Below are 26,702 nucleotides of genomic sequence, written 5' to 3'. Positions count from 1 at the left end.
TTTCCACTGTACCGCAGTACATCTGACAATAAACTAAACCAACATCTCTTAACAGCTTCTACAATGCTAGGGTAAATGGCTATTGGCAAAAATCGCTGGAATTTTCAGAGATGACCGAATACCATAAATGAACCAAAATATTTAATCCATACAATTGTCACAGAAAGGGTGATACATAATGAAATGAGCTGCCGGGGGAATGGATGAGACGGGTATAATAGCAACATTTTAGGAACTTTTGGATAGGCACATAAATAGGAAAGGTTTAGAGAGATGTGGGTCCAAAGTGGGCGAATGGGACCATGGTAGATTGGCACCTTGGTCAGACAGGTTTGGCTGAACAGCAAGATCCTGAGCCGTGTGACTCCATGCTGAAGCTCTAGTTGTTGACTGTAGGTTTGATATCTGGTTCTAGTGCTGGTCATAAATATCCTCTGCTTTCTACTCTGGATGCCTTTACATGAAGGTAGATAAAATTCAACCATTACATGTGCTTTGGGAATCCAATGAGGCTGTAACTTTCAAAAGAAAAACATTCTACAAATATTGCAAGAATCGCAAAACTAGCAAAGGATTGGATAACTTAAGAATAGAAGGTGCTGAGGGGAGAGTTAAGATTTAGATTTTAGATTTTTAGATTTAGAGATACAGTGCGGAAACAGGCCCTTCGGCCCACCGGGTCCGCGCCGCCCAGCGATCCCCGCACATTAACACTATCCTACACACACTAGGGACAATTTTTACATTTGCCCAGCCAATTAACCTACATACCTGTACGTCTTAACTCTGATGTTAAAGTTTTTCCATGTTTAAGTGGATCAGTGGTATAATAATTAGTTAAGGACATAATTCTCTCAGAGGAGAGTCAAAAATGAATCTTGCGTTTAAAGTAATTGGTAGAATCTGTAATGTAGACACAAAAAGAAACTGGAGTAACTCAGCGGGTCAAACATCATCTCTGGAGAAAAGGCATTGGTGATGTTTCGAGTCAAGATCCTTCTTCATGTAGGTGGGTTGGGATGTCTGAAATTCCCTGGATGAAGCCAGAAATCCTCACCATATTTAAACAGTTTTGGATAGTATTTGTTGAGCGTTAATCTGAAAGGGTATGAACCAAGTGCAGAAGATAGTATTGCATTGGATAGGTTTTATGACCAACCTGGACATGATGGGCAGAATGGCCACCTTTTAAATGAATTTTCACTGTACTGGCTTATTGTTGTAATGTGTACCGTGGTTCCATTATGTTTTGCGTGCTATCCAGGAAATCAAAACCAGACACGAGGACAATCAATCCGTACATATGTACAACAGGTATTGCAAAAGGAGAAAGGAAACAGAGTGCAGAATATAGTGTGACTGCTACAGTGAAAGTGTGGATAAAGAAAATGCAATGGCTGCAACGAGGAAGATTGGGAGGTCAGGAATACATGCCTCACTTCTGAGAGGTCCATTCAAGAGTCTGAGAACACCAGGGAAGAAGCAGTTCTTGAATCTGGTAGTACATGCTTTCAAGCATTTGTATCTTCTGCCTGATAGGAAAAGGGAGCAGAGAGAAAGACTGGGATGTAGGTGGTCCTCTATAATGTTGGCTGTCTTCACAAAGCAGTGTGAAGTGTAGATGTAGTCAATGGGAGGAGGGAGGTTGTTTTGCGTGATGGTCTGGGCTGTGTCCACAACCAAAATGCCTTGTGGTCTTGGGTAGGGCATTTGCCTAACCAGGTTGTGTTGCATCTTGATAAGTGAATCTAATGTTAAAGATCTGGTTTTGGTGAAACAGTGTAGACCATGTCCAGTCTGATCAAGTCCCGACCCAAAACGTCATCTATATATTCCCTCCACAGATGCTGCCTGACCCACTGTGTTACTCCAGCACTTTGTGCGTTGTTCATGATTCCAGCATCTGCAGTTCCTTGTTCTCCTTAGAGCTGTGTTGCATGTTTGCACTGTATGGCATTGTCGCATGAATGTAAAAGCCTAATAGCTAAGTTAATGGGTTAGAATTGGACTACAGTTGTACAGGGCCCTAGTGAGACCGCACCTGGAGTACTGTGTGCAGTTTTGGTCTCCAAATTTGAGGAAGGATATTCTTGCTATTGAGGGCGTGCAGCGTAGGTTTACTAGGTTAATTCCCGGAATGGCGGGACTATCATATGTTGAAAGACTGGAGCGACTAGGCTTGTATACACTGGAATTTAGAAGGATGAGAGGAGATCTTATCGAAACGTATAAGATTATTAAGGAGTTGGACACGTTAGAGGCAGGAAACATGCTCCCAATGTTGGGGGAGTCCAGAACAAGGGGCCACAGTTTAAGAATAAGGGGTAGGCCATTTAGAACTGAGATGAGGAAAAACTTTTTTAGTCAGAGAGTTGTGAATCTGTGGAATTCTCTGCCTCAGAAGGCAGTGGAGGCCAATTCTCTGAATGCATTCAAGAGAGAGCTGAATAGAGCTCTTAAGGATAGCGGAGTCAGGGGGTATGGGGAGAAGGCAGGAACGGGGTACTGATTGAGAATGATCAGCCATGATCACATTGAATGGCGGTGCTGGCTCGAAGGGCCGAATGGCCTCCTCCTGCACCTATTGTCTATTGTCTACAGATCCAATGACATTGACAAGATATCAGCTGGGACATTTACGTTCAAGTCATTAATATGGATTTTCAATAAATGTAATATAAATAAATTTGCAAATATTATATTGTCAGGAACGGTGACCATAAAACCATCAGAATACTCATACTCGTAATCATACTCGTATTCATACTTTATTAGCCAAGTATGTTTTGCAACATATGAGGAATTTGATTTGCCATACAGTCATAGCAATAAAAAGCAACAAAACACAAAATACATTTTAACATCATGTATTCCTCCACATTGACTCCTCCACATTCCTCACTGTGATGGAAGGCGAAAAAAAAAAAAGTTCAACTTCTTCCCTTCTTTGTTCTCCCGCGGTCGGGGGCCTCGAGCCTTCCGTTGCGGGACGATCTTGGCTCCCGTAGCTGGTGGTCAGGCCCTCCGTGTCGGGGCGATCAAGCTCCTGCATCGGGGAGGAATCTCAGCTCTGCCGTGCTGAGCGACAAGACCCCAGGTCGGGGCTGGCCGAACTTTCTGCGACTTTGGAGCTTCCCAACATCAGCCTCTACCTGAGACTGCGAGCTCCTCGATGTTGAAATCCGCAGGCCACGGTTGGAGCATTGATCCCAGGCATGGGATCGCCATCTCCGGTGGTAAGTCCATGGCCCCGGGGTGGGGCTTAAAGTCCGTCTCAAGCAAGGCCGCCAGCTCCATGATGTTAGGCCGCAGAGCGACCGGAGATATGATCCGGAAAACAATCGCATCTCCAGCAAGGTAAGAGATTGAAAAAAAGTTTCCCCCGACCCCCTCCCCCACCACCCACATAAAACAAACCAGAGAACATTAACACATACTTTTAAAACACACTAAAAATAACAAAAAAGATGGAAAGACAGATAGACCGTTGGCGAGGCTGCCATCGCTGATGGCGCCACCCGATGGAATACCATGAAATCGGCCATCCTTGTCAGGTTTAGCCAATATTTGACTCGAGATCCACTAATCAGTTGACTCCAAACAGCTTCCTCAACCCAGGGGCTGTTGGGGACAGGCAGCAAGTTTTGCCATTACCGGCAACATCTACATCCCTTGAATGGATAATAAAAAACTATATCTTGCCGCTTTCTAAAGATGGGGTTTCCTTCAGAGCCTGCAGTTCCAATGCAGGAGAGCAGTACACATGAGGTATTGCTTTAGCCAGAGGGTGGTGAATCTGGGGAATTCATTGCCAGAGCCGGCTGTGGAGCCCAATACATTGGGTATTTTTAAAGTGGAGATTGATTGGTGAGGGTGTCAAACGGTTACAGGGAGAAGGCTGGAGAATGGGGTTGAGAGGGAAAAATAGATCAGCCATGATTAAATGGTGGAGTAGACTCGATGGGCCGATTGGCCTAATTCTGCTCCTACGTCTTGTGTCACGGGCGCAATGGCCCAGAAACTAAGGTTGTAGCATGTGGTCACTGCATATCCTGGTCTCATTGAGTGAGTTCTCACCACATTGTCAGTGCTTTATCTGTGTTAACATGTTCTACAGCATCATAACGTGAAGGTCTATGATGTCACAGTATTTACAGTAACGATGCTGCTGGCTGGCGTCACTCCAATGCAAGCACTCGGGGCAGGCCAGCGACCCACGGTAAGACTCTCCAGCTGGGAAAGATGGTGAGCCCCAGTCCCCATTGTGGTTCTTGGCCTCATGAGAACTAAGTTTTGCTCTTGAGTATTTGTAGTGGCTATTTTAACAGTCGCCTGGTCACCATTTCCAGGTATTGGCAGCAACTGTGTGGTGGACAGCTGAACCTTTTTACCGTGATGGGAAAATAAGTCAACTTTATATGAAATAGAGTCATACAGCGTGGAAACCGGCCCTACAGCCCAACTTGCCCACACCAACCAACATGCGCTATCTACAGTAGTTCCACCTGCCTGCATTTAACCCATATCCCTTTAAACCTGTCCAAATGTTTCTAAAAAATGTTGTGATAATACCTGCCTCAAATGCCTCCTCCGGCAGCTTGTTGCATTCACCCACCACCCTTTGGGTGGAAAAAGCTACCCCTTGGGTTCCTATTAAATCTTTTCCACCTCACCTTAAAACTATGTCCTCCATTTCTCAATTCTACTTTGGGCAAGAGACTCTGTGCGTCTACCCAATCTACTCCTCGCATGATTTTGTACACCTCTATAAGATCACCCCTCATCCTCCTGCGCTCCAAGGAACAGAGACCTAGCCTGCTCAACCTTTCCCTTTAGCTCAGGCCCTCGAGTCCTAGCAACATCCTCGTAAATCTTCACTGCACCTTTTCCAGCTTGACAACATCTTTCCTACAACATGGTCCCCAGCATTGAACACAATACTCTAAATGCAGCCTCACCAATGTCTAGTCTTATACCTGCAACATTACCTGCCTACTTCGGTACTCAATTCTTGGGAAGGGAGCCACCTTCACATGAACTCTGGCATGGTGTAAAGCGGAATAGAGTATGGTATATTGACAACCACCTCGGCTAACTACGTCGATGGAGGCCCAGGTTGCTAAGTTAAGAATGGAAAAGTGAACAATGGAATGGTGTGTCCAGACCACCTGACCTTTGAATGATAGCTATCGGAATCATGAGAGTTGCAGGCCCATGTACATCAACTAACCTGATTGAAGATCAGAGGGAACAGTGTAAAAGATGGGCTGACAAGGACAGTGGCAACCACCACTGCAGAAGGAAGACCCCGAGTTAGGAACTTGGAGAAGAATTCAACCTCTGTCAGAGTGTGGACCTTTGACCAAAGATATTGCTGAAAGCTTATTAATTATTTTCAGTCAATAGACTGCCTCAGGTGAGGAGGTGGTATTCAGATTATGGGCTTATGGCCCATTTTATTTGAACCTTGGCCATTCAACCAGCTTGGCTTCCAGTTCTAATCTCCCTACCTTATCCTTTGCTAAAATCCTCACAGGATAAAGGGTTTTACAATTGTATGATGCAGCAATAGCCATTCTTGGAGCATTGGATATGATGCAAGGAGACGAGTTGAAGTGAGATGGGCAGTGGACGATAAGACGCCATGTGGAATAATGGAATAAGGGAATCGCTGGTCGGTGCGGACTCAGAGGGTCGAAAGGCCCGTTTCCATGCTGTATCTGTAATCAAAAACCAGTGGTGGGCCAGTGGTAAAGGTGATTGTGACCTTGTGTTGACTGAGGTGGTGAGCTAGTGATACCTGTGGGCAGTGTCCAGTGACTGGCAGTGACCATGGAGCTGCACTGATGGTGATGGATTGGTTGAGCCAGTGGTGACGATGTTGGTGGGCTGATATCATCAATGGTGAGAAGGGACACCAGAGGCCTATAGTGTTGGTGGTAGCAATAGGTACTGCTGTTGATTTGTGGAACAGTGGCTTTCCGATGGGAAGTGAAGTTATGAACACCCTCGGAAAATAAAGAAATCATGTATTTAAAATGTGCCTTTAATTTGAGAGTGCTCTTTGTGAATGTTGTTACTGTGGTGTGAGCTATCCTCCTTGACAATGTATAGTTAATGAAGTTAGGCACAAAATACTGGAGTCACTGAGCCGGTCAGACAGCATATCCCACTGCCTGACCCACTGAGTTTCTCCAGTATTTTGTGTCTATCTTTGGTGGAAACGAGCATATGCCGTTCCTTCCGATACAGTTAATGAAGTGCTGAGTTACGTGGCCGAAATTTGCGTAGGCCTTGCACCTTCGGGGAGGTAGTAGATAATGGGAAGAAAAGACATAGTGCGGGAGTAACAGTGGTTTCGGCAGCACCACTGGGGAACGTGGAAAGGTGACGTTTCTGGTTGGGACCCTCCTCAGCCTGAGGAAGGGTCCCGATCTGAAACATCACCTCTCCATGTTCGCCAGGGATGCTGCCTGACCCACTGTGTTACTCCAACACTTTGTGTCTTTTAAAAAAAAAAAATCAGCATCTGCAACTCCCTGTTTCTGCACTAAGAGGATCCCAATAGAGATCGCCATTTAGAAACTGGCTTAACAACATATTTGGCAGCTTTTCATGACTTGCTTGTATGATGATGAAGCTTACAGGAGATATTTAGGTCATGATACTTTGTATGCGTTTTTTTTTGTTGCAGATTAATTAATTTCCTGCTCGGGAGAGCAGTTGCAAAGCAACGCTCGTAATGTTAGCTGATATTTTCGGTTTGTATTTGAACGCCCTTCAGAAATTGAATTAAAAATATCTGATCGTTTTAAGGATTTGAAGGAAGTGGAATTTCACAATGCACCCTGCTGTTATGCACAGTGCTAGCCTGGAGAAATTTGTAATGCTAATATTTCCATATTAAATATGTGCTATAAACACCAATGACTATTCATGTGACTTGAGATCCCGTCTCTGTGGTTGGCGGTGCAGAAATACAGCTATTAATTACAGCTCTGGAGCGGTGAATTTGTGGAGCTGAAGGCTTTTAAATTTTTATGCTTTTCAAGGGGAATCTTGCCGTTCAAACATTTGCTTAACGATTCCATGTGAGAGACAAGATCCGTCTTTAAATTGCATTTTGATGAACGCTACCTAGAGTCGCCCCTTTCTGCCTAATACTTCCACCTAACGGTGATGCTCTTTGCATCCTTTTCTGTGCGCTGCTTTTGCGATGAAGTAGTCAGGTTCTTCAAAATGAGCTGCGAAGCAGGATGACTGGACAGGAAGCAGGCAATCTCGACCATTTGATGTGCCTGTTCTCCCATCACTAAAGAATTTGGTTGTGCTGCCGTTTTATTTTCTCCTCTGGTGATCAGGCTCGCCTTGCATCATCAGTGCTCGACAACAATGTTTTACCATAGCCTCCTATCCATTTGAATCAGCACCATATAGTTGACAGCTACTGAATTTAAGGTGAGCTGCCCCTCCCCCTCCCCTAGCTCTGGTGCAGTGTACGGCAGAACTAAGCTTACTCCTGCAAACCAAAAATGGCAGGCAGGTTTAATGCTGGTTCTTTTCTTAGCATGCCATATATTGATTACTGTGTTCGATGCCTTGTGTTTAAATGTGAGTATGTAAATACTGTGCATATGTTGTCTTGACAGCTCGAGAATCGTTGGGACCGCATTGCAATATATAACAGATAATCCTTCATTTTCAACAAAAAAAATAGCCTCATATAGATTGAAGTAATACATTACTGAAAATACTATTTTAAGTACCTTTTGATTTTGGTGAAGCTGTTTGCATGCATCGTATTATAAAATAATTTCTTGCATTGTAATACCAAATTGGTATTGCAGGGCAGGCTCGGTCCGAATATCTTTTTCTTTTGGTGTTTACCAGAATTCTAGGTTCTGAGCTCTCCCGGTTTATGATACACTTGGCCGATGCAACATATCTATTTTTAGCTGTGAAGTCGTGCACATTGTGTACCAGCGCTTGTGGGATTCTGACTGGTATTTTCAACAGTGACTTGATTCTCACCTAGTGTGACAAGTGGCCTGTGCAATGGTCAGCTTCAGTCTCTGAGCCCTGAGAGGAATGATCTTCGCGCGACGGCTTTCAAAGATTTGCAGATGGTGTTTGCTGAGCAGTCTTGTTGATGAGCCTAATTTCCAGGAACACCATTTCTTCCAGAAGTAACACAAGAGCGATGACAGCTTCATGAGAATTGGAGCGTTTTGATTTTTTTTTTTCCCCCAAAAAAAGAAAAGGTAAATGAAGGTCGTTGTCCATTGCTCGGTCTCTTTTGTTTTGCATGAAATTCTCAAAAATATTTTTATTGTATTTTGTCTGTCTTTTTTTAATCTCTTCGCATGCAGATTTTTAGCGCACAATCTTTTCTTATTTGATATTTCTGTAGGGCTGTGGAAAAAAAAATTAAAAATCTTTTCGCCATGTCCTTGGTTAAGGATGTTTATCTGACAGATTTGACTGCTCGTCATAATTTGCAGTTTTTCTTCCTGAACTGAGGAATGTGTGGGGAGGGAACGTAATACTCGGCAATAACAGCAGCAAGCAGGAGTTAATGTGATATCTAACAGCACTCCGTTTTGGTCGTTTGCTGCAAGCAGGAATCTTCCTTAAGTGCCCTCTTTTTATTCCACGGTTGCATTTGAACAGGTACATGAGAGAAATGTATCTCGGAAGCAGCAATTCTCCACCACTGTGTAAAACACGAGTGGGTCATTCTTCTCCGAAAATAATGCTTTGTAGGAAGTCTTTCTGTTCCGAATGATGAGTCCATCGGCAAGGCACTGCCGTTTACTTATTTATCAATGACTAGGAAAATGTCACAGCACCGTTTTTAACAGAAAGTTTGTGTTCACCATTGTGTGCTTATTTTAATCATTGTGTAGTTCTGCTCGCTTCCAATGGGCCTGGCATTCCTCAATCAGTAAGCTCCAGGGATAGGAGGTGGAAGTTATATTAGAAATAGCTGCATAAATGATCGCCAGCGGGACCGATCCCATTTTCTCATTTGGATTCTAACCTGTGTATCTGAATTAATTACTGCAAAAGTTGAAAATACATTATGCTTCCCAATAACTACTGCATAACGTGTTTCCTTGACAACCACATCCTGTTTGCATGAAAAGCAAAAAAAAATAAAAAAAATTGCATTGGTTCCCCAAGCTCGGGATTTTTTTCTTCATCTGCATATCTTTATCATCACCTATCTTTCTTGACGCCCGGACTTTATTCGGGCAGTTTTGACGTTGCACCAGTAAAACTGTAAATTGGTATCAATGTTGGACAAAGCCAAGGGATTAATGAAGAAAGTCTCCCTCTTTTAGCTAGGTTGAGTTTCAGTTTCAGAGAAGCTGTTTCCTTTCCCTGCTATTAAGCGCCGAATCTAATATGAAGGAAATGCCTTTTTTAATTTTGTGCTTCAGTTTAATTTTTCTGTGTCTGGAGTGTACAATGTCTGTTGTATCCAAAGCAATTGACGTTCTACTATTGATCTGCCAAGCAAACTGGCTGCTAATTTCGTGGTACAATCCAGTCAGGAGTATTTAATTGTAATATGTACCCGAATAGAACAATGAAATACTTGCAGCAATTGAAAGTTTAATCGTTTTAATCTAATTAAAATTCTAAATGTTTGCAAGTGCAGTGGAATAAAACGCTGCAATAACGGGGGCGTGATCACTGTTCAAACTACTTGTCTTTAAAGGATTTAGTGTGTTTTTTCTTTACGCCAAGGATTAGAGTCCAGGACCAGGTCAAAGACGCAAGGTTGTCAATGGCATTGTAGTCTCGATACTATTTTAATGGATTCGGGTGGAAAAAGTAACTATAGATTACAATTATAAAACGTGGCTTTAAATGTTTCACCTTTTGTTACCATTTTGTTTAGGACATCATTTACTGATGTGGAAATTGTCCTCAGGAAAAATCCTCGATTGCCACTCTGATGTTGCTCAGTGGTGTCAGGGCTGTGAGCTGGTGTGCTTTCAGCAGCAGCCATTTTGCAGCAGCTGATCGCATTTTGTTTCTCTGCAGTCGGTTTCAAAATGGCTGTTTGCTGCTGTGGTCGTGTTTGCAGCCTTGCAGCATAGCATTATGATGAGTTGGACAGAGCCGGCTGCAGTTTACTGCACTTGGGCGCAGACAGAGTGTACCCATGCATACGAATGGTGGAAGCAGCAATTTTGTTTCAAGCAGCATAATTCATGCCATAACAGCCTTGAAGCACAATGTGTTGCTTTGGAATTGCACTTATGTTTGAATTATTTTATAAAATAGTTTGCTTCAAAGATGAAATGTTTGCCGATCATAGGATCAAAGAAGGCACGGCTAAAATCCTATCACACAGAGCAATATGTTTAACCTCACCGGCTCTAAATACACTGATATTTGCAATGGGGTGTTGCAACATAGTCCTCCTTTGAATCAGATACAAAAGAAAGGCTGATTAGATTTACATGCTTCCTAACATTTTAGTAGCTGAATGATTCACTTAATTTTTGGAAACTAACACAGATAGTGTTTATTTTTGTCCGGTGTTCTTGCTGCTGTTTTGCAGCTAGTGTATCCTGGCCTGTGACATTTGACAGCCGAAATATTTGAAACTAAAATGAGCTCTAAGACGATCTATAGATTTGGGTGGTGGGGGAAGTGCTGGACTTGGACGAAAAGAAAGCAAAAGATAATGGCTTGAATGAAGAGCTCATCTGCAGACATCTTTGAAGCCTTTGCTTACAAACCCAGATAAAATAGGACCTGATGGAAATGCTGAGTTAATATTTCTGCAGCTTATGTTATGAGTCGGGGCTGTGTGTGTGTGTGTGCGCATGTTGCAATGTTGTGCTCAGCAGTTATGCCTGCGAAGCATTTAGCAGATTTTTTTCAACAGAATTTAGACCACAATGTGGATTAATACAAAGTCGAATTCTGTCTTGTGGTCAGACCTGTGTGCACAAAGCTGCACCCATTGGTGCAAGGGACACAATTGTTCCTTTTCGCTGGTTTAGGTTTATTATACATTTTTCCGCAACTCTGAAGTATGAATCTCAGTTCACAGTCTTGATGCTAAAGAGAAAAAAAAAATTGTAGTTGACTTCAAAGACGTACACAAATAAAGCTGTACCAATTTTGCATGGAGTAAATTCTTTGCACTCCACTAATCTCTTATGCCACACACGGATTCAAGCTGAGAGGGCTGGTGGGGTGACCTACTCTTTGACCTCTCATCTGTGTGGGTCTCAATCCTTCAATGGGAGGTCCCTCGGTAGCAGATCAGTCCTTAACTCCTTCCATGGGGTTGTGTTGCCCCCTGCTGAGGGCGGACGATTGGGAACCTGGCCGGGAGAAGGTCCAAGGTTCCTGTGTGGCAGTATTGCAGTGAACATTGCCTCCATGCTACTTTAAATAAAACAAACTTCATGTCAAAAATGCACATTAAAAATGTGATTTCTATGATTTCTTTGGTGCTTGAATAATTAAGCATGTTAACATGGCCATGATTAGTAACTGTACACTAATTTCTTTTAGTTTAGAGAAACGGCATGGAAGCGGGCCCTTCGGCCCACCGAGTCTGTGCTGATCAGCAATCCCCGCACACTAGCACTGTCCTACACATTAGGGAGAATTTATCAAAGCCAATTAACCTAAAAAGCTGTACATCTTTGGAGTGTGGGAGCAAACCAGAATACCTGGAGAAAAATCCATGCAGTCACAGGGAGAACGTACAAACTCCGTACAGACAGCACCCATAGTCGGGATCGAACCCGAGTCTCTGGCGCTGTAAGGCAGCAACTCTACTGTTGCCGCCCCTATGATGGCAGATGCAAAATTAAAAATATGTTTTTTCTGGATAATCGCTATCTTGGCTTATAAATGAACTGTTTGGAGATATATCTTGAGATAGTGTAATGACAAATCTCAAGGACATTTTATATAGAGGAAGGTAATTGGCTATAATCCAATTACTTCAATACTTAAAGGTCAGGTTAGTTTATTTTCATGTACACCAATGTGCAAAGCAATTCCTTGTTCGTATTTAACTCGTAGAATAAACAGTATGGATGGTAATGATAAATATGACAAGAAACCAATGACAAGTGCAGAATAGCAGAATGGTATGAGGATTGTAATTAAGTTCACTAGGATCAGACAATTGAGATTTCACATTGTATCATCTTTGACACAGAATATGTTCAGTCAGTACCTCATTGTAAAGTGTGCAGATTGAGGTCGGGCAAACAAAAAGCTGAAGTACAATAAATTAAGAGCAAGAGTCCGGGAAGGTAGTGTGAATGAGATGAATGTTTCGGGAGTCTGGTAACACTTCCCAATATTACATTGTACCCCAACTCACTTTCCAAACTTGCCCTCCCAAAAATCTACTTAAATACATTATTTACAATATTTGTAAAGTGTCTGTGTGAAGCCTGTGCAGAGGGAGGAACAAATGACTTTTCAATTAGAATATTTAACGATCAAATCTCTTTTGGCTGAGCCCGTCATTAGAGAAACACCTGAATTTGTATATTTTGGTGCTTGGTATGCAAACTGATAAAGGTTTTTAAATTGGCTGGCAATTCTGAATGTATGTTTTGACCTGGGTTTTTTAATCGATGTTCTGAAATAAGATTTTTTTTAAGGTGTGTTGTATAAAACAGATGGGATAATTTAAAAGATAGACACAACGCACTGGAGTAATTCAGCATCTCTGGAGGAAAAGAATAGGTGACGTTTTGGGTCGGGACCCTTCTTTAAACTTAAGTTTTAATTGAGGTTGATGGTATAGCAATGTCTGAATTGATCAGGTAAGTCGGCATGGAGGGAAACTGAAGACATTTGGCGGCCACAGCTGGACTGCAGTGACATTCACAGTGTAGTATAAGAAAATAACTGCAGATGCTGGTACAAATCGAGGTATTTATTCACAAAATGCTGGAGTAACTCAGCAGGTCAGGCAGCATCTCAGGAGAGAAGGAATGGGTGACGTTTCGGTCGAGACCCTTCTTCAGACTGAAGAATTCTACACTGTTCACACAATGTAGAATTAATTCAAATGTCAAATCACTTGAATTTAGCTTAAATGAAATTTACCTATTTTATTTTTTGAAGAGGTGTTTAGACAGGCATGGATATGCAGGGAATGGATGGGTATGGGGATCATGGGTAGGCAGATGAGATCAGTTTAGTTTGTCTAATGTCATCTGGCTGGACGTGAGATTTTATGTGGGCCAAAGGGCCTGTTCCTGTGCTGTACCTTTCTATAGAGAAGAGTAAAAACAAGAAACTACAGATGCTGGTTTACAAAAGGAAACGCAAAGTGCTGGAGTAACTCAGAGGGTCAGGCAGCATCTCTGGAGAACTTAGATAGATGCCGTTTCAAGTCGAGACACATACTGTGAGATTAAAAGTAAACCTGTGCCTAGAGGGCTGAAATAATTCACCCGATAGGATAATAATCCTGCAAAAGTGTAATTGATGTACCTAGGTAGGTGGAAGACTAATTTGTTGGTCTCTTCAATCCTGCTGTTTATTTGTGATGAAAAACTATAAATGGGATTTGGATGTGGCAGTGTGTGGGTTGAAAAGTACTAATTTAAGGAATTGGAAAATTACATTTTGTTGGATTTTATTTGTATATACAAAATTGTTGGTTGACAAATTAATGAGGTACCGATTGAACATAGTCTGTGTCAAAGATAATAGCATTATGAAATTTCAATTGTCTGATCCAAATGTACATAATTAGAGCAGCTGCTTCATTAAGTACCCACTATACATCATACTTTACGTTAAAGAGCATGTGCTATTATTAGCTGTCCTTGATTAGAAAAATGCATTGATGTATGAATGCAAAAAATGGCTTTGGGGATAGATTGTATTACCACAGGATAACATTTGCAGGATGTAAAAGCAAGGACAGATGTATCAGAATTAATCCCATTTGCTGTTGCAAGAATGAAAGGGAGACACAACTTGAATCCAAATACTCTGGGAAAGCCTGGATTGGAAAATTAATACAGGTTTCACAAATCTGGGCCTTCCAGATGTATTTGCAGGACAAGATTCAGGTTTACTGCATTTTGAGAGGTTTCTGCATAGAATTGTACAGGTTTGTAGGTTAATTTGGCTTTGGTTAAAAATTGTAAATTATCCCGAGCGTGTAGAATAGTGCTAGTGTACAGGGATCGCTGGTTGGCACGGACCCAGTGGGCCAAAGATCCTGTTTTCGTGCTATAGCTCTAAACTGAACAGCCATTCTGCCCACTTCAACCCTGCTCCTTGTTGGATCATCCTTCCTTTCCTCGCATTTGGCTTATCAAACAAAATATATATAATTTATATAATATATATAAAATTTCCTACAGCAACTGAGGAAACACAATCTGCCACAGGCAATGATGGTCCAATTCTATATTTCTATCATTGAGTCCATCCTCACCTTCTCCTTCATGGTCTGGTTTGGCTCAGCCACCAAGCACAACATCCAGAGGCTGCAACGGATCGTTCGATCAGCTGAGAAGGTTGTTGGCTGCAACCTTTCCCCCCCCCTCCCCCCCCCCCATTGACGAACTGTACACTGCAAGGGCCAGGAAGTGACTGGGCAAGATCATCTCTGACCCCTCTCACCCTGACTACAAAATCTTTGAAGCACTTCCCTCTGGAAGGCGACTCCGGACTGTCAAAGCAGCCACAGCCAGTCATAAAAACAACTTTTTTTCCACGAGTAGTAGTTCTACTCAATAACCAAAGTCTGTAGTCTCTTTTTTGCTCTGGTTTATTTTCACCCGCATGTTTAGACCGTAATGTTGTATCCTTATTGTTCGAATGTTTAAAAAAATTAACATACAGTTAATTGTTAACTGTATGTTTGTGATGTCATTTGTGAGCGGAGCACCAAGGCACATTCCTTGTAAATGCACATACTTGGCCAATAAACTTATTCATTTATTCATTCGTATATTTTTTAAACTACTTTTGGTTTTGATGTTTGAGGTGATTTGATTCCTATTCAAATCCTGTCATTCTAAAATGACACCAAAATACTCTCCTGCCTCAGTCCTTGTCTCTTGTGTGTCTCTGTCTTATGAATCCTTTTCACTTGTTTGTAAGAGATTTGGATTTGTTTATGTTTTTGTTTACCTCTATCAAAATTTCTCATAATTTGAAGTGTGCCCAATGGATTTCTACTTCAATCTTTCCCATTCAAGTGAAAAGAGCCTTGATTTCCATTGAACAGAAAGTTCATTTGAAGATAATGAATCACTTCTGTGGTCTTGTTAGAGCTGAGCATTCAAAACTGGATATTGATTTCTAAATGGCCTAATAGATGTATTTTTGAGCGTAGCTTTAGCATTAACTCTTTTGAACTCTGCCTCTATTTATAAAATCCAAAGTCCCATGTGATATGTATTTTTATCAGTACTGTCTGACAAGATTTCCTGGCTTGTTGTTCCAAGGCAAGTCTAAAATTTGCAGGAAATCCCACGTCCGATTCTTCTTCTTGTGTGGATATTGCTGGCAAAGTCAGCATTTAATGCCTGTCCCTCAATATCCTTGAAGAAAATGGTGACCTCCCTTTAATTAAATGCTTTGAGAAGTAACTGGTAGCAATTTTCAAGTGTTTGCCCAGCAATGATGAAGGGGTGACACGATCATATCATATCATATCATATATATATACAGCGCGGAAACAGGCCTTTTCGGCCCACCAAGTCCGCGCCGCCCAGCGATCCCCGCACATTAACACTATCCTACACCCACTAGGGACAATTTTTTAGTTTTACCCAGTCAATTAACCTACATACCTGTACGTCTTTGGATGGCGCAGAGATAGAACTGCTGTCTCACAGAGACCCGTGTTAGATCCTGACCTCGGGTGCTGTCTGTGTGGAGTTCTCGTGTTCCTCCGTGACCGCGTGAGTTTTCTCTGGGTCCTGTTGTTTTCTCCCACATTCCAAAAATGTGCAGGTTTTTAGGTTGGTTGGCTTCTGCAAATTGTCCCTAGTGCGTGGGATAGAACTAATGTATGGTTGGCGTGGGGTCGATGGGTCGAAGGGCCTGTTTCCACACTATCTCACAGCTAAACTAAACTAAAGGAATGGTGAAGATGGACGCACAATGTTGGAGTAACTCAGTGGATCAAGCAGCATCTCTGGAGAAAAGGAATGGGTGATGTTTCTGATCGAGACCCTTCTTTAGACACCAAGGAATGGTGATGTGGATGCAAGTCGGGCTGATGCGTGGCACCGGATGTGATGTTTGCTGATTGATCAAGTTTTCCGATGCTGACTTGCTAAGAGAGGTCAATATCTGTGAGGAAACCTTGGCCAGTTGCTGTAGTGCATTTTACAGATGTAGGTTGGACGTTTGTTCAGTGGATTGGGGGATGGGAGGACAGAGGCAATTCAATGGGATGCTCTGTCCTAGATGGTATCCCGCTGCTGTTGTGATGTTCAAAAGGCACCCAACAGAAGAGATTCTTACATGATGGGAATTGCTGGTACCGTTTGATCAGTTTTTGATCTGCTCTTGTGTCAGAATAATTTTGAAGCCAGTCCATTAAATTGGAATTGTTATCGATGCCCTGAAATCGAATAGCTAGGGTGGTATCGTACTTTGTGTTTGGGAGGAGGGAATCATTGATGCCAACTCTTTTGTTTTCTAAAGCTTATTCTGCGGGCGCGCATTGCTCCATTATCTGAGGAGTTAGACTGTAGACTTTAGAGATACAGCATGGAAACAGGCCTTTCGAGTCCGCGCCGACCAGCAATCACTAGCACTATCCTGCGCATTAGGGATAACACAATTAAAAAAATTAAAAAATTCTAAAGCCAATTAACCAACAAACCTGCACATCTTTGGAGTGTGGAAAGACACCAGAGCACCGAGGGAAAACCCATGCGGTTACAGGGAGAACGTGCAAACTCCTCAGTTTCAAATAGGGTTGAGCGTCCCCACTTCTGGTGCATGTTATTGAAGGAAAGTCATTGAAGCAGCTTTAGATATCTGGGCCCAGGAATTGGCCTTGAGAAATCCTTGCAAAGGGTTAGAGCCAAGGAACTGCCGATGCTGGTTAATACTCAAAAGGAAACAAAGTGCTGGAGTAGCTCAGCAGTCGGACAGCATCTCTGGAGAACATGGATAAATGACATTTCAGGTCGGGACCCTTCTCACTGATTGGAGTGGGGGGTGGGGGAGAAAGCTGGAAAAAAGGAGAAGCCGGCAAAGCATGGCAGCTAATGTCGACATGGCCTGGTGTTTGTCTGTGGGGTCACGGACAAGGGGTAGGTATGAGCAGGTGTCATCGCTCATGTTGACCTATTACCTGCCATGCTTTGCCCTGTATCTCCCCTTGTCCAGCTCTCTTCTACCCAAACCCCTCTGCAATCAAAGGGTCTCGACCTGAAATGTCACCTTCAGAGATGCTGCCTGACCTGCTGAGTTACCCCAGCATTTTGCATACGCGAAGGGTTCTTGGCCGAAGAAGATTGGTGTGGAATATCCACCAATTCCCAGCAGTACGGTGCCATGGTGGTCAAATGGAGTAGACGAAGAATCATGGGTCGGGAATTAAAATCCCACCATGGCAACCAGGAAGTCTATATTCACTCAATTAAATATATCTGGAATTAGTCATTACGGTGACTGTAAAACTAGCAGACTGTCATCTTTTTCACTAATATACCTTTTTGGAGAAGGCAAACGGCCAACTTTATCTGGCCCAGCCAGTATGTGACTCCAGACATACGGCTGATCCTCAAATACCCACAAATATAAGATGTGAAGGAGTAATTCAAAGATTAATTACAGATGAGGCATAAATGCTGGTGACAGCCATATCGTATAAGTATATTTTCCCAAAAAGCTTACTCTAAAGTTTATGCCATTAACAAGTGAACGGTTTCTCTCCCCAGATCCCAATAGCCTTCAATTTCACAGTTCACCGTGGAGTCATACTTCTAGATTAATATATTACAGCTTGGAATCAGGCCCTTTGGCCCAACTTGCCCACACTGACCAACAAGTCCCATCTACACTAGTCCCACCTGCCTGTGTTTGGCCCATATCCCTCTAAACCTGATCTATCCATGTACCTGTGCACATGTTTCTTAAATGTTGTGAAAGTACCTGCCTTAACTCCCTCCTCCGGCAGCTTGTTCCATGCACCCACCACCCTTTGTGTGAAAAAGTTACCCCTCCGGTTCCCATTAAATCTTTCCCTTCTCACCTTAAACCTTCATCCCCTAGTTCTCGATTTCCTCTATTTGGTCAAGAATGAGCTGTCATTCTTGCTTTGCCTGGGATTTTATCTCTTTTTGTCCATGTTTGTCCAATGCTGCAAGTTGAAAGGCAGGAGCAGTCTTCACACACTAGTATCCTCTGAAATAGTAATGTCCCATGAGGGAGAATTGTGATTTTTTTGCTGACAAGATGCTTAACAACGTTGCATGATTAGGTTTGAAAATTGTTAAGAATATATGCAAGATCTCGATCAAAATGATGGGAGGGGTGGCGCGATGGTGCAGGTGGTGGTGCTGTAATCTCTCGGTGGCTGGGACCTGGGTTCAATCCTGATTCTGGCGCTGTCTGTATGGAATTTGGACATTCTCCCCGTTGCCACGTGGGTTTTCCCTAAGGTGATCCAGTTCCCTTCCACATCCCAAACTTGTACGAGTTGATCAGTAAATTGGCTACGGTATATAGTCCCGAGGGTGTGGGTAAGTGAGAGAGTAAATAAAAGAGGGATTAATTTAGGATTGGTGTAATCATTCCAGCGAAAAACAATCAAGGTCTGTCCAACCTCCTCCTCTCGCAAATACCCCAGACATCATTCTGGTAAAGTTCCACTGCACCCTTTCCAAAGCCTCCATATCCCTGCTGTAATGGGGTGACCAGAACTGCAGGCAATACTCCAACTGCAGCCTCGCCAAAGTCCTCTAAAACTCTCTTTGAATCTGAGTTTGTTCATGGATTGGTCATAACCTCTGTTGCATGCTTGTGACTTTTGAGAACTGCTTATCTTGCGTACGTTTATGGACTTTTGTTCGTTACTTTGTAAGTAGTTAAGATGGACGCAGAGTGGTTCTCTGGCCCTTCTTGCAGCTGCTGACCTGAAGTTGCTGGAACAGTGTACACCCGGTGAGATGGATTTTTTTCTTCACCCATCAGATGAGATCATCCATGTCTGGCAAGCTGTGAGGAAGAGTTGATCGCTGCACAGCTTGGGCAACAGGAGCATCGGCAACTTTGGTGAATGATGGAGTCAACGAAGCAACCTACAACCAGCGAGATTTGAAGAGTGGAGGCGATGGGAGGGAGCTTGGAACGTAGAAACATAGAATATTTTGTATGGTGCAGGAGTGGGCCATTCGGCCCCTCGAGCCAGCATCACCATTCAATATGATCATGGCTGATCATCCAAAATCAGTACCCCGTTCCTGCTTTCTCCCCATATCCTGTGATTCCGATAGCCCTAAGAGCTAAATCTAACTCTCTCTTGAAAACATCCAGTGAATTGGCCTCCACTGCCTTCTGTGGCTGAGAATTCCACAGATTCATAACTCTCTGGGTGAAAATGTTTTTCCTCATCTCAGTCCTAAATGGCCTACCCCTTATTCTTAAATTTAATTTAATTTCTTGAATTTAGGAGGATACATTTCAAACTCTAATATAGCAAGAGGGAGAGACTGAGTGAGTTGGAACAAAGAGACAAAGAAAGGTTGAAAATAATAAATATTTAAAAGTGACATCAATGATGGTTGGGGAATTGAACTTAATGTCACATGTTCAATGTGGGCCCGTGTGCCTATAACATGTGCCCAGAACCGAATGTTTAACATATACATTTTTGCAAATGATAATTCAGGAAGTCATGGCCTTACTAACCTTGAGCAAACACAAAGTGCTGCAGTTACTCAGTGTGCCAGGTGACACCTCCCTCCCTCCACAGATGCTGCCCAACCAGTTCAGTTACTCCAGCACTTTGTGTTCTGCTCAAGATCACAGCAACTGCAGTTCCTTCACCTATCTAATCTTCCCTTGCCCACCCAGTACCTTATCTGAAACAAATTTCCACCAGCGATTCACTCCCTCGTGAAAGGAGACACTGTTGTTTATTTTAGTGCCACAGAGGTTGATTGGTCGCCATTAATAAGTAAAGTATCATTAAAGGAGGAAATGCAAAGTTAATCACTGAACTTGACTTCTGATGGTGAATTTAATGAACAATTCATGTGCAAATTCATGAAACGTGGAGAGATTATAGGCTTGGTGCACTGCTTTGTACAAATCAGATGGTTTGCCCTGCTTACTGCCAGTTGCTGGGTGATTTGCATATTAATAGAGCAGCCTCATTCACTGCTTTTGTTTTTCCAGCAAATTCTAGCCATAATTCAATGTGCGACTAATGAAGCAGAGCATTTGATAGTTCCAGCTGCTGGGATACAAGTCGGGGTTTTATCAAAGAAACCACCAGGTGGAACCCTCGTGTCAGAGGTCAGCACGATGGTACGCAGTAGAGTTGCTACCTCTGTGCCAGAGACTCGGATTTGATCTTGACTACAGGTGCTGTCTGTACGGAGATTGTACTTTCTCGCTGTGAACACATGGGTTTTCTCCGGGAGCTCCGGTTTCTTCCCCTACTCCATAGACGTACAGGTTTGTAGGTTAATTTGCTTTGGTAAAATTGTAAATTGCCCTGAGTGCGAGTGTACTGGTCGGCGGGGACCCGGTGGATCGAAGGGCCTGTTTCCGCGCTGTATCTCTAAAGTCTGAAGTGATATCTAAAGGTCAGTGCTGAGGAAAAGTCAGATGGCCTGCGCCAAATTTTAACTGAGCTACAATCAATTCTAAACTAGGCCCAAAGAAGCTGACCATAGCTGGGACAGGGCTGGGAAATTTGAACCCCCACGCTTCTTCGTAGTGTTGTGCCCCACTTTGAATTTGGCAGAGAGTTGAGCAATGGGCAACAGCAGGTCAAGAATCTCCAATCAACATTTGAATCAATCGCCTTCAGACCTTTTTTCCCTAGGAAGCTAAAATCAAATACTATAGGGCAAAGCTTTAAGGTGAGAGAGGCAAATATTAATAAAAGATGTGCTGGGCAGGTTTGTGTGCATGGGGTGATGAGAGCCTGGAACATACTGCTGGGGATGTTGTTTAAGGCAGTTACAATAGTGGCATTTAAGAGACTTTTGGATAGGCAAATGGATATGGATGATGTGCAGGCAGATAAGAGTTGGTCTTGGCATCATGTTCGGCACCGACATTGTTGGCTGAAGGGCTTGATCTTCTGCTGCACTGTTCTATGAAAGTGCTGTACTGTTCAAAGGATATGTTAGTGGCACAGTAGTGCAGCGATAGAGCTGCTGACTCTCAGCGCCAGAGAGCCAGCTTTGATCCTGACTACAGGCGCTGTCTGTGTGGAGGTTGTACATTCTACCGTGAGCGAGTGGGTTTTCTCCGGTTTTCACCCACATTTCAATGATGTGCAGGTTTGCAGGTTAACTGGCTACTGTAAATTGCCCCTAGCGTGTAGGATGCAAAAGTGGGATGACATAGAAATAATGTACAGGTGATCAATGGTCAGCATGGACTCGGTGGTTTGAAGGGCCTTGTTACCAAGCTGTATCTCTAAACTAAGCAAAACGTTTTCTCCCTCCACTTCTGGTGTGTTCTTGCTGCAGTGTGTATCATGGACAAAAGTAACTCTAGTCACTTGCCTGGGTTACTCTGTCGGCATCTTCCAAACCAATGATCTCTGACATGAAGATGGTCAGGTTAAAGATGAGCACTGCATCACTGAGTTACTTGAATCAACCCCCCCGCCCCCACTTTCTCCCAAAAACACTGCAAAACTTTAGTGCTAGGAATGCTGCCACTTGCTTTAACGGGGCACATTTTAACTCTTCATGGTTGCATGGGGAAGGCAAAGAAAATGTCACTCCCTTTTTTGTTTCTGGGCGTGACTCTTCTACTTTTAGTTTGGAGATACAGCATGGAAACGAGCTCTTTCGGCCCACCAGGTCCACGCCAACCAACTATCACTCAGACACTAGTTCTATCCTGCACACTAGGGACAATTTACAGAAGTCAGATAACCTACAAACCTGTACATCTTTGGAGTGCGGAGGGAAACCGGAGCACCCGGAAAAAAGTCATGCAGTCACAGGGAGACCGTATAAACTCCGTACAGACAGCACCCATAGTCAAGATCGAATCCGGGTCTCTGGCGATGTAAGGCAGCAACTTTTTATTTTGTACGTGTTCAGACAAAATGTTCAGAGGTTGAGCTATGAAGAGAACCTTTTTTTTGAAGACTGTAACCTCAACTAACCAGATGTCTTTAGGTTCATCCTGTCTGTAGCATTCACCCTGTAATACATTCAGTTCCGAAAGGTAATCAAATTCCAACCAACTAACCAGGTTTAAAATTTCCATCTCATACTTTTGAGTGTAGATGGGAGTAATTTCTACAGGTGATTTTATTTAATTACAAAATAACAATAGCTTGAATAAGGAAAGCCTGCTGCAGCCTGGGAAGATGTTATTGGCATTGAGCCCAAAGAGATTCGTTTAAGTCCGCATGCATGAAAAGCTAGTATATGGGAGGAAGGGAAGGGGGAAATGGTTCATGATCAGAATTTGGTCATTTGGCCCATCGTCCACCCCGCCATTCAATCGTGGCTAATCTATCTTCCCCACTCTCCTGCCTTCTCCCCTCAACCCCTGACACTCTTACGAATCAAGAATCTGTCAATCTCTGCCTTAAATATATCCATTGACTCGGCCTCCACAGCCGTCTGTCGCAATGAATTCCACAGATTCATCACCCTCTCACACTAAAGAAATTCCTCCTCATCTTTCTAAAGCTACATCCTTTTATTCTGAGGCTATGGCCTTTGGTCTTAGACTCTCCCACTAGTGGAAACCTCTCCACATTTACTCTATCCAGGCCTTTCACTATTTGGTAAGTTTCAATGAGGTGGCCCTTCCAGCGAATACAGGCCCAGTGCCTTCAAACACTCATTATATGTTAAACCGATCATTCTCGTAAACCTCCTCTGGACCCACTCCAATGCGAGCACATCCTTCCTCAGATATGGGGACCAAAATTGCTCACAATACCCCAAATATGGTCTGATCAGTACCTTGCAAAGCCTCAGCATTACATCCCTGAAAATGGCGAGAGTTAACTTTCCACACAGCAATCTCGCTTTTAATCTTTTCTTATGATTCTTGCCCCTTTTAATTGAATGAATTGCAAACATCTGATTTTCTCCGTTAAGTGCCGTACTGTCTCATGAGAGCCAATAAATTGAGCTATGTCCAGAGTTTTTTTTATTTGGTGGGAAAATAACCTTTTATCCATTTCAACGATGTTTCCGAGCCTTTGTCAAATGCGCTTGACCTCCTGGAAATCAGTATGAAGCTGCTCTTATTTTGGTGTGAAAACGACTTCAGCCAGCGTGAACACTCGAGCTTTGTGACAGTTTGCACTCACCCCGTTTGTCAAGTGTTTGGTTGAAAGGCAACCCAAATTGCTGTGATTAAAATAACATTTTGGCTGTGAAATGCTGAAGAGATTTGTTTTGGAACCTAGTAAACCCTCTTCATAAATTTTTTCAAATGCTGTGCTGTAAGGTGTATTTCGTAAGGGAGCTGTACTAATTACTGTAAGAGCAGTATCAAATTTAGCAAGTACAAAACACTTGCTAGATTGGATACAATCATTTAAAAAGATAAAAACTAAGAAAATAAGGCTTGGAAAATTCAGTTTAGATTTTCATTATTTTTGCTGGCGATCAGTGATTCCTGTTTTCCTTTCCTTTGGATAAATTTCACACTTCAACCCCTTAAAACTTGCTTGTCGCTTTTTTTCATTTAATTTTTCCCTTTTGCAATATTAAACCTTTGTTTCTATCCTGCAGTCGAGGAAACATAATGTTTCCAAATAGGGATTTTAATCCCCTTTTTCTCAGTTTTGTGAGAACAGTCCTGATGAAACCCATTGGATAATGAGAAAAGACTGGAAAAACTCAGCAGCTCAGGCAGAATCTGTGGAAGGAGAAACAGAGTGAATGATTTGGGCTTTGGGATGAGGACTTCTTCAGAACTGGGAAAGGGAGAGAATAAATCAATTTCACGATGCTGAGGTCTGGGAAAGGATGGGTAGGAAGAAGCCATTAACTCCATGAGGGTAAGTCATAATGATTATAGGTCGATGGGTTAATGAGGTTGATGGGTTAATTAGTGAGAGGAAAAATGGAATAGAAGCTATGATTCAAGGGAAGTTGGTGAGTGAGAATATAAACAGCGACATAATTTACCTCATTGATGGTTTTAAATTCACCGTTTACATGCTTTAAACTTTAGGTTAAATGCTTTACCTTTTACTGTTTACATGCTTTAATCCCCTGTCTTTCAAAAAAAATTAATTTTATTTAAATTTTAACAAAACAAATACATGTATGAACTCATAATACGCGATGGTACCTACATTATAAATTCGATTATACATTTTAAATTCGATTATACCTGTATTGTTCTGTATTATCTCCCCAACCACAACACCCCCCCCCCCCCCCCCACCCCCAGTTAGAAAAAAGAGGAAAAAGGAGAAGAAGAAAGATAAAGAAATAAAAATAAAAAAGGAAAGAAAGAAGAAAGAAGGAAACCTGGAGACAAGAAGGAAACACTTCCGGCTAATTTCTTATTAAATTCTTTTTAGGGGTATCAAAACAATCCTAAAATTAAATATTTCCAATTCTTAATCCTAGTTTCAAAGTGAATGGGTTCCAAAGTTTCAAAAAGAAAGCATATTTATTTCTCAGATTATAATCCCCTGTCTATATGTATGGTATTGCACTGTCTAATTGTATTGTACTGTATTGTATTGTACTGCACTGTCATCCCTTGTCTATATGTTTTGCATTTGTATTGCACTATGGCCCCTGGAGGTACTCTGTTTCGTCCCATTCGTTGCATGATCTGTAAGGCGTGGAATGACAAATAAACTAATTTTTTTTAAAAAAAATAATTTAAAAATAAATAAATAAATAAGGGACAAAATGCAAGGCTGTGAGATATCCTAACAGAAGCATATAAAATTATGAAACGCAAGGTAGATTGTCGGAGCCTTTTTCCCCAAGGTAGAAATATCAAAGACTCGAGGGCATAACTTTAAGGTGAAAAGGGCAAACATAGAAACATAGAAACATAGAAAATAGGTGCAGGAGTAGGCCATTCAGCCCTTCGAGCCTGCACCGCCATTCAATATGATCATGGCTGATCATCCAGCTCAGTAACCTGTACCTGCCTTCTCTCCATACCCCCTGATCCCTTTAGCAAAAAGGGCCACATCTAACTCCCTCTTAAATGTAGCCAATGAACTGGCCTCAACTACCTTCTGTGGCAGAGAATTCCACAGACTCACCACTCTCTGTGTGAAGAAATGTTTTCTCATCTCGGTCCTAAAAGACTTCCCCCTTATCCTTAAGCTGTGACCCCTGGTTCTGGACTCCCCCAACATCGGGAACAATCTTCCCGCATCTAGCCTCTCCAACCCCTTAAGAATTTTATGTTTCTATAAGATCCCCCCTCAGTCTTCTAAATTCCAGCGAGTACAAGCCTAGTCTATCCAGTCTTTCTTCATATGAAAGTCCCGCCATCCCAGGGATCAATCTAGTGAACCTTCTCTGTACTCCCTCTAAGGCAAGAACGTCTTTCCTCAGTTTAGGAGACCAAAACTGCACACAATACTCCAGGTGCGGTCTCACCAAGGCCCTGTACAACTGCAGTAGAACCTCCCTGCTCCTAAACTCAAATCCTCTTGCTATGAATGCCAACATACCATTCGTTTTCTTCACTGCCTGCTGCACCTGCACGCTTGCTTTCAATGACTGGTGCACCATGACACCCAGGTCACGTTGCATCTCCCCTTCCCCTAATCGTTCACCATTCAGGTAATACTCTGCTTTCCTGTTCTTGCCGCCAAAGTGGATAACCTCGCATTTATCCACATTATATTGCATCTGCCATGCATTTGCCCACTCGCCTAATCTATCCAAGTCACTCTGCAGCCTCCTAGCATCCTCCTCGCAGCTAACACTGCCACCCAGCTTCGTGTCATCCGCAAACTTAGAGATGTTGTATTCAATTCCCTCGTCCAAATCATTAATATACACTGTAAATAATTGGGGTCCCAGCACTGAGCCTTGCGGTACCCCACTAGTCACTGCCTGCCATTCCGAAAAGGACCCGTTTATTCCTACTCTTTGCTTCCTGTCCGCCAAAGTTTAAAGGAGATGTAGAGGGTTTTTTTTTTACACAGATGGTGGTGGGTGCCTGGAATACACTGTCAGGGGAGGTGGTGGAGGCAAATATGATAGTGGTGTCTGAGGCCTTTAGACAGGCACATGGATATGCAGCGAATATGAATTGTGCAGGCAGAGGAGATCAGCTTTTCTTTGCTCTATGTTCACCACGGACATTGTGGTCCGAGAGTGTGTTCCTGTGCCGCGCTATTTAAAAAAAAAAAATATTTTAATTTTTATTGAAGGAAAGATACAATACGAAAAACTTAATGCATTACATTCCCTCCATTTTGTTCTTTATATATTCTATTCTATGTTCTTTATGCAATGGAAAGTCGGGCTAATGGAAAGAGAGAGAGGGAGAAACTGAGC

At 42.6% G+C, this 26,702-nt stretch overlaps 1 protein-coding gene across 7 annotated transcripts in view; it reads left to right on the top strand.

Annotated features, from left to right (window-relative positions):
* The first annotated feature begins 7,039 nt into the window (after positions 1-7,039).
* zbtb38 (zinc finger and BTB domain containing 38) overlaps positions 7,040-26,702 on the top strand; it is a 57,499-nt gene continuing 37,836 nt past the window's right edge. For 2 of the 7 annotated variants that reach the window (XM_078410384.1, XM_078410378.1), the window contains exon 1: positions 7,040-7,458. Coding sequence is in view for 1 of the 7 variants with exons in the window: in XM_078410376.1 (XP_078266502.1) it covers positions 7,549-7,611 (63 nt within the window). In the remaining 6 variants the exon portion in view is untranslated. Of the gene's footprint in view, positions 7,459-7,533; positions 7,612-7,985; positions 8,262-20,624; positions 20,674-26,702 lie in introns of those variants that run through there. The other 5 variants (XM_078410383.1, XM_078410379.1, XM_078410376.1 and 2 more) reach the window with 4 other exon arrangements.

The sequence above is a fragment of the Rhinoraja longicauda genome, chromosome 13 (genome assembly GCF_053455715.1).
Source record: "Rhinoraja longicauda isolate Sanriku21f chromosome 13, sRhiLon1.1, whole genome shotgun sequence".
NCBI classification, from domain to species: domain Eukaryota; kingdom Metazoa; phylum Chordata; class Chondrichthyes; order Rajiformes; family Arhynchobatidae; genus Rhinoraja; species Rhinoraja longicauda.
The sequence above is the reverse complement of the archived record's forward strand: the minus strand, read 5'-3'. Positions and strand labels throughout refer to the sequence as shown.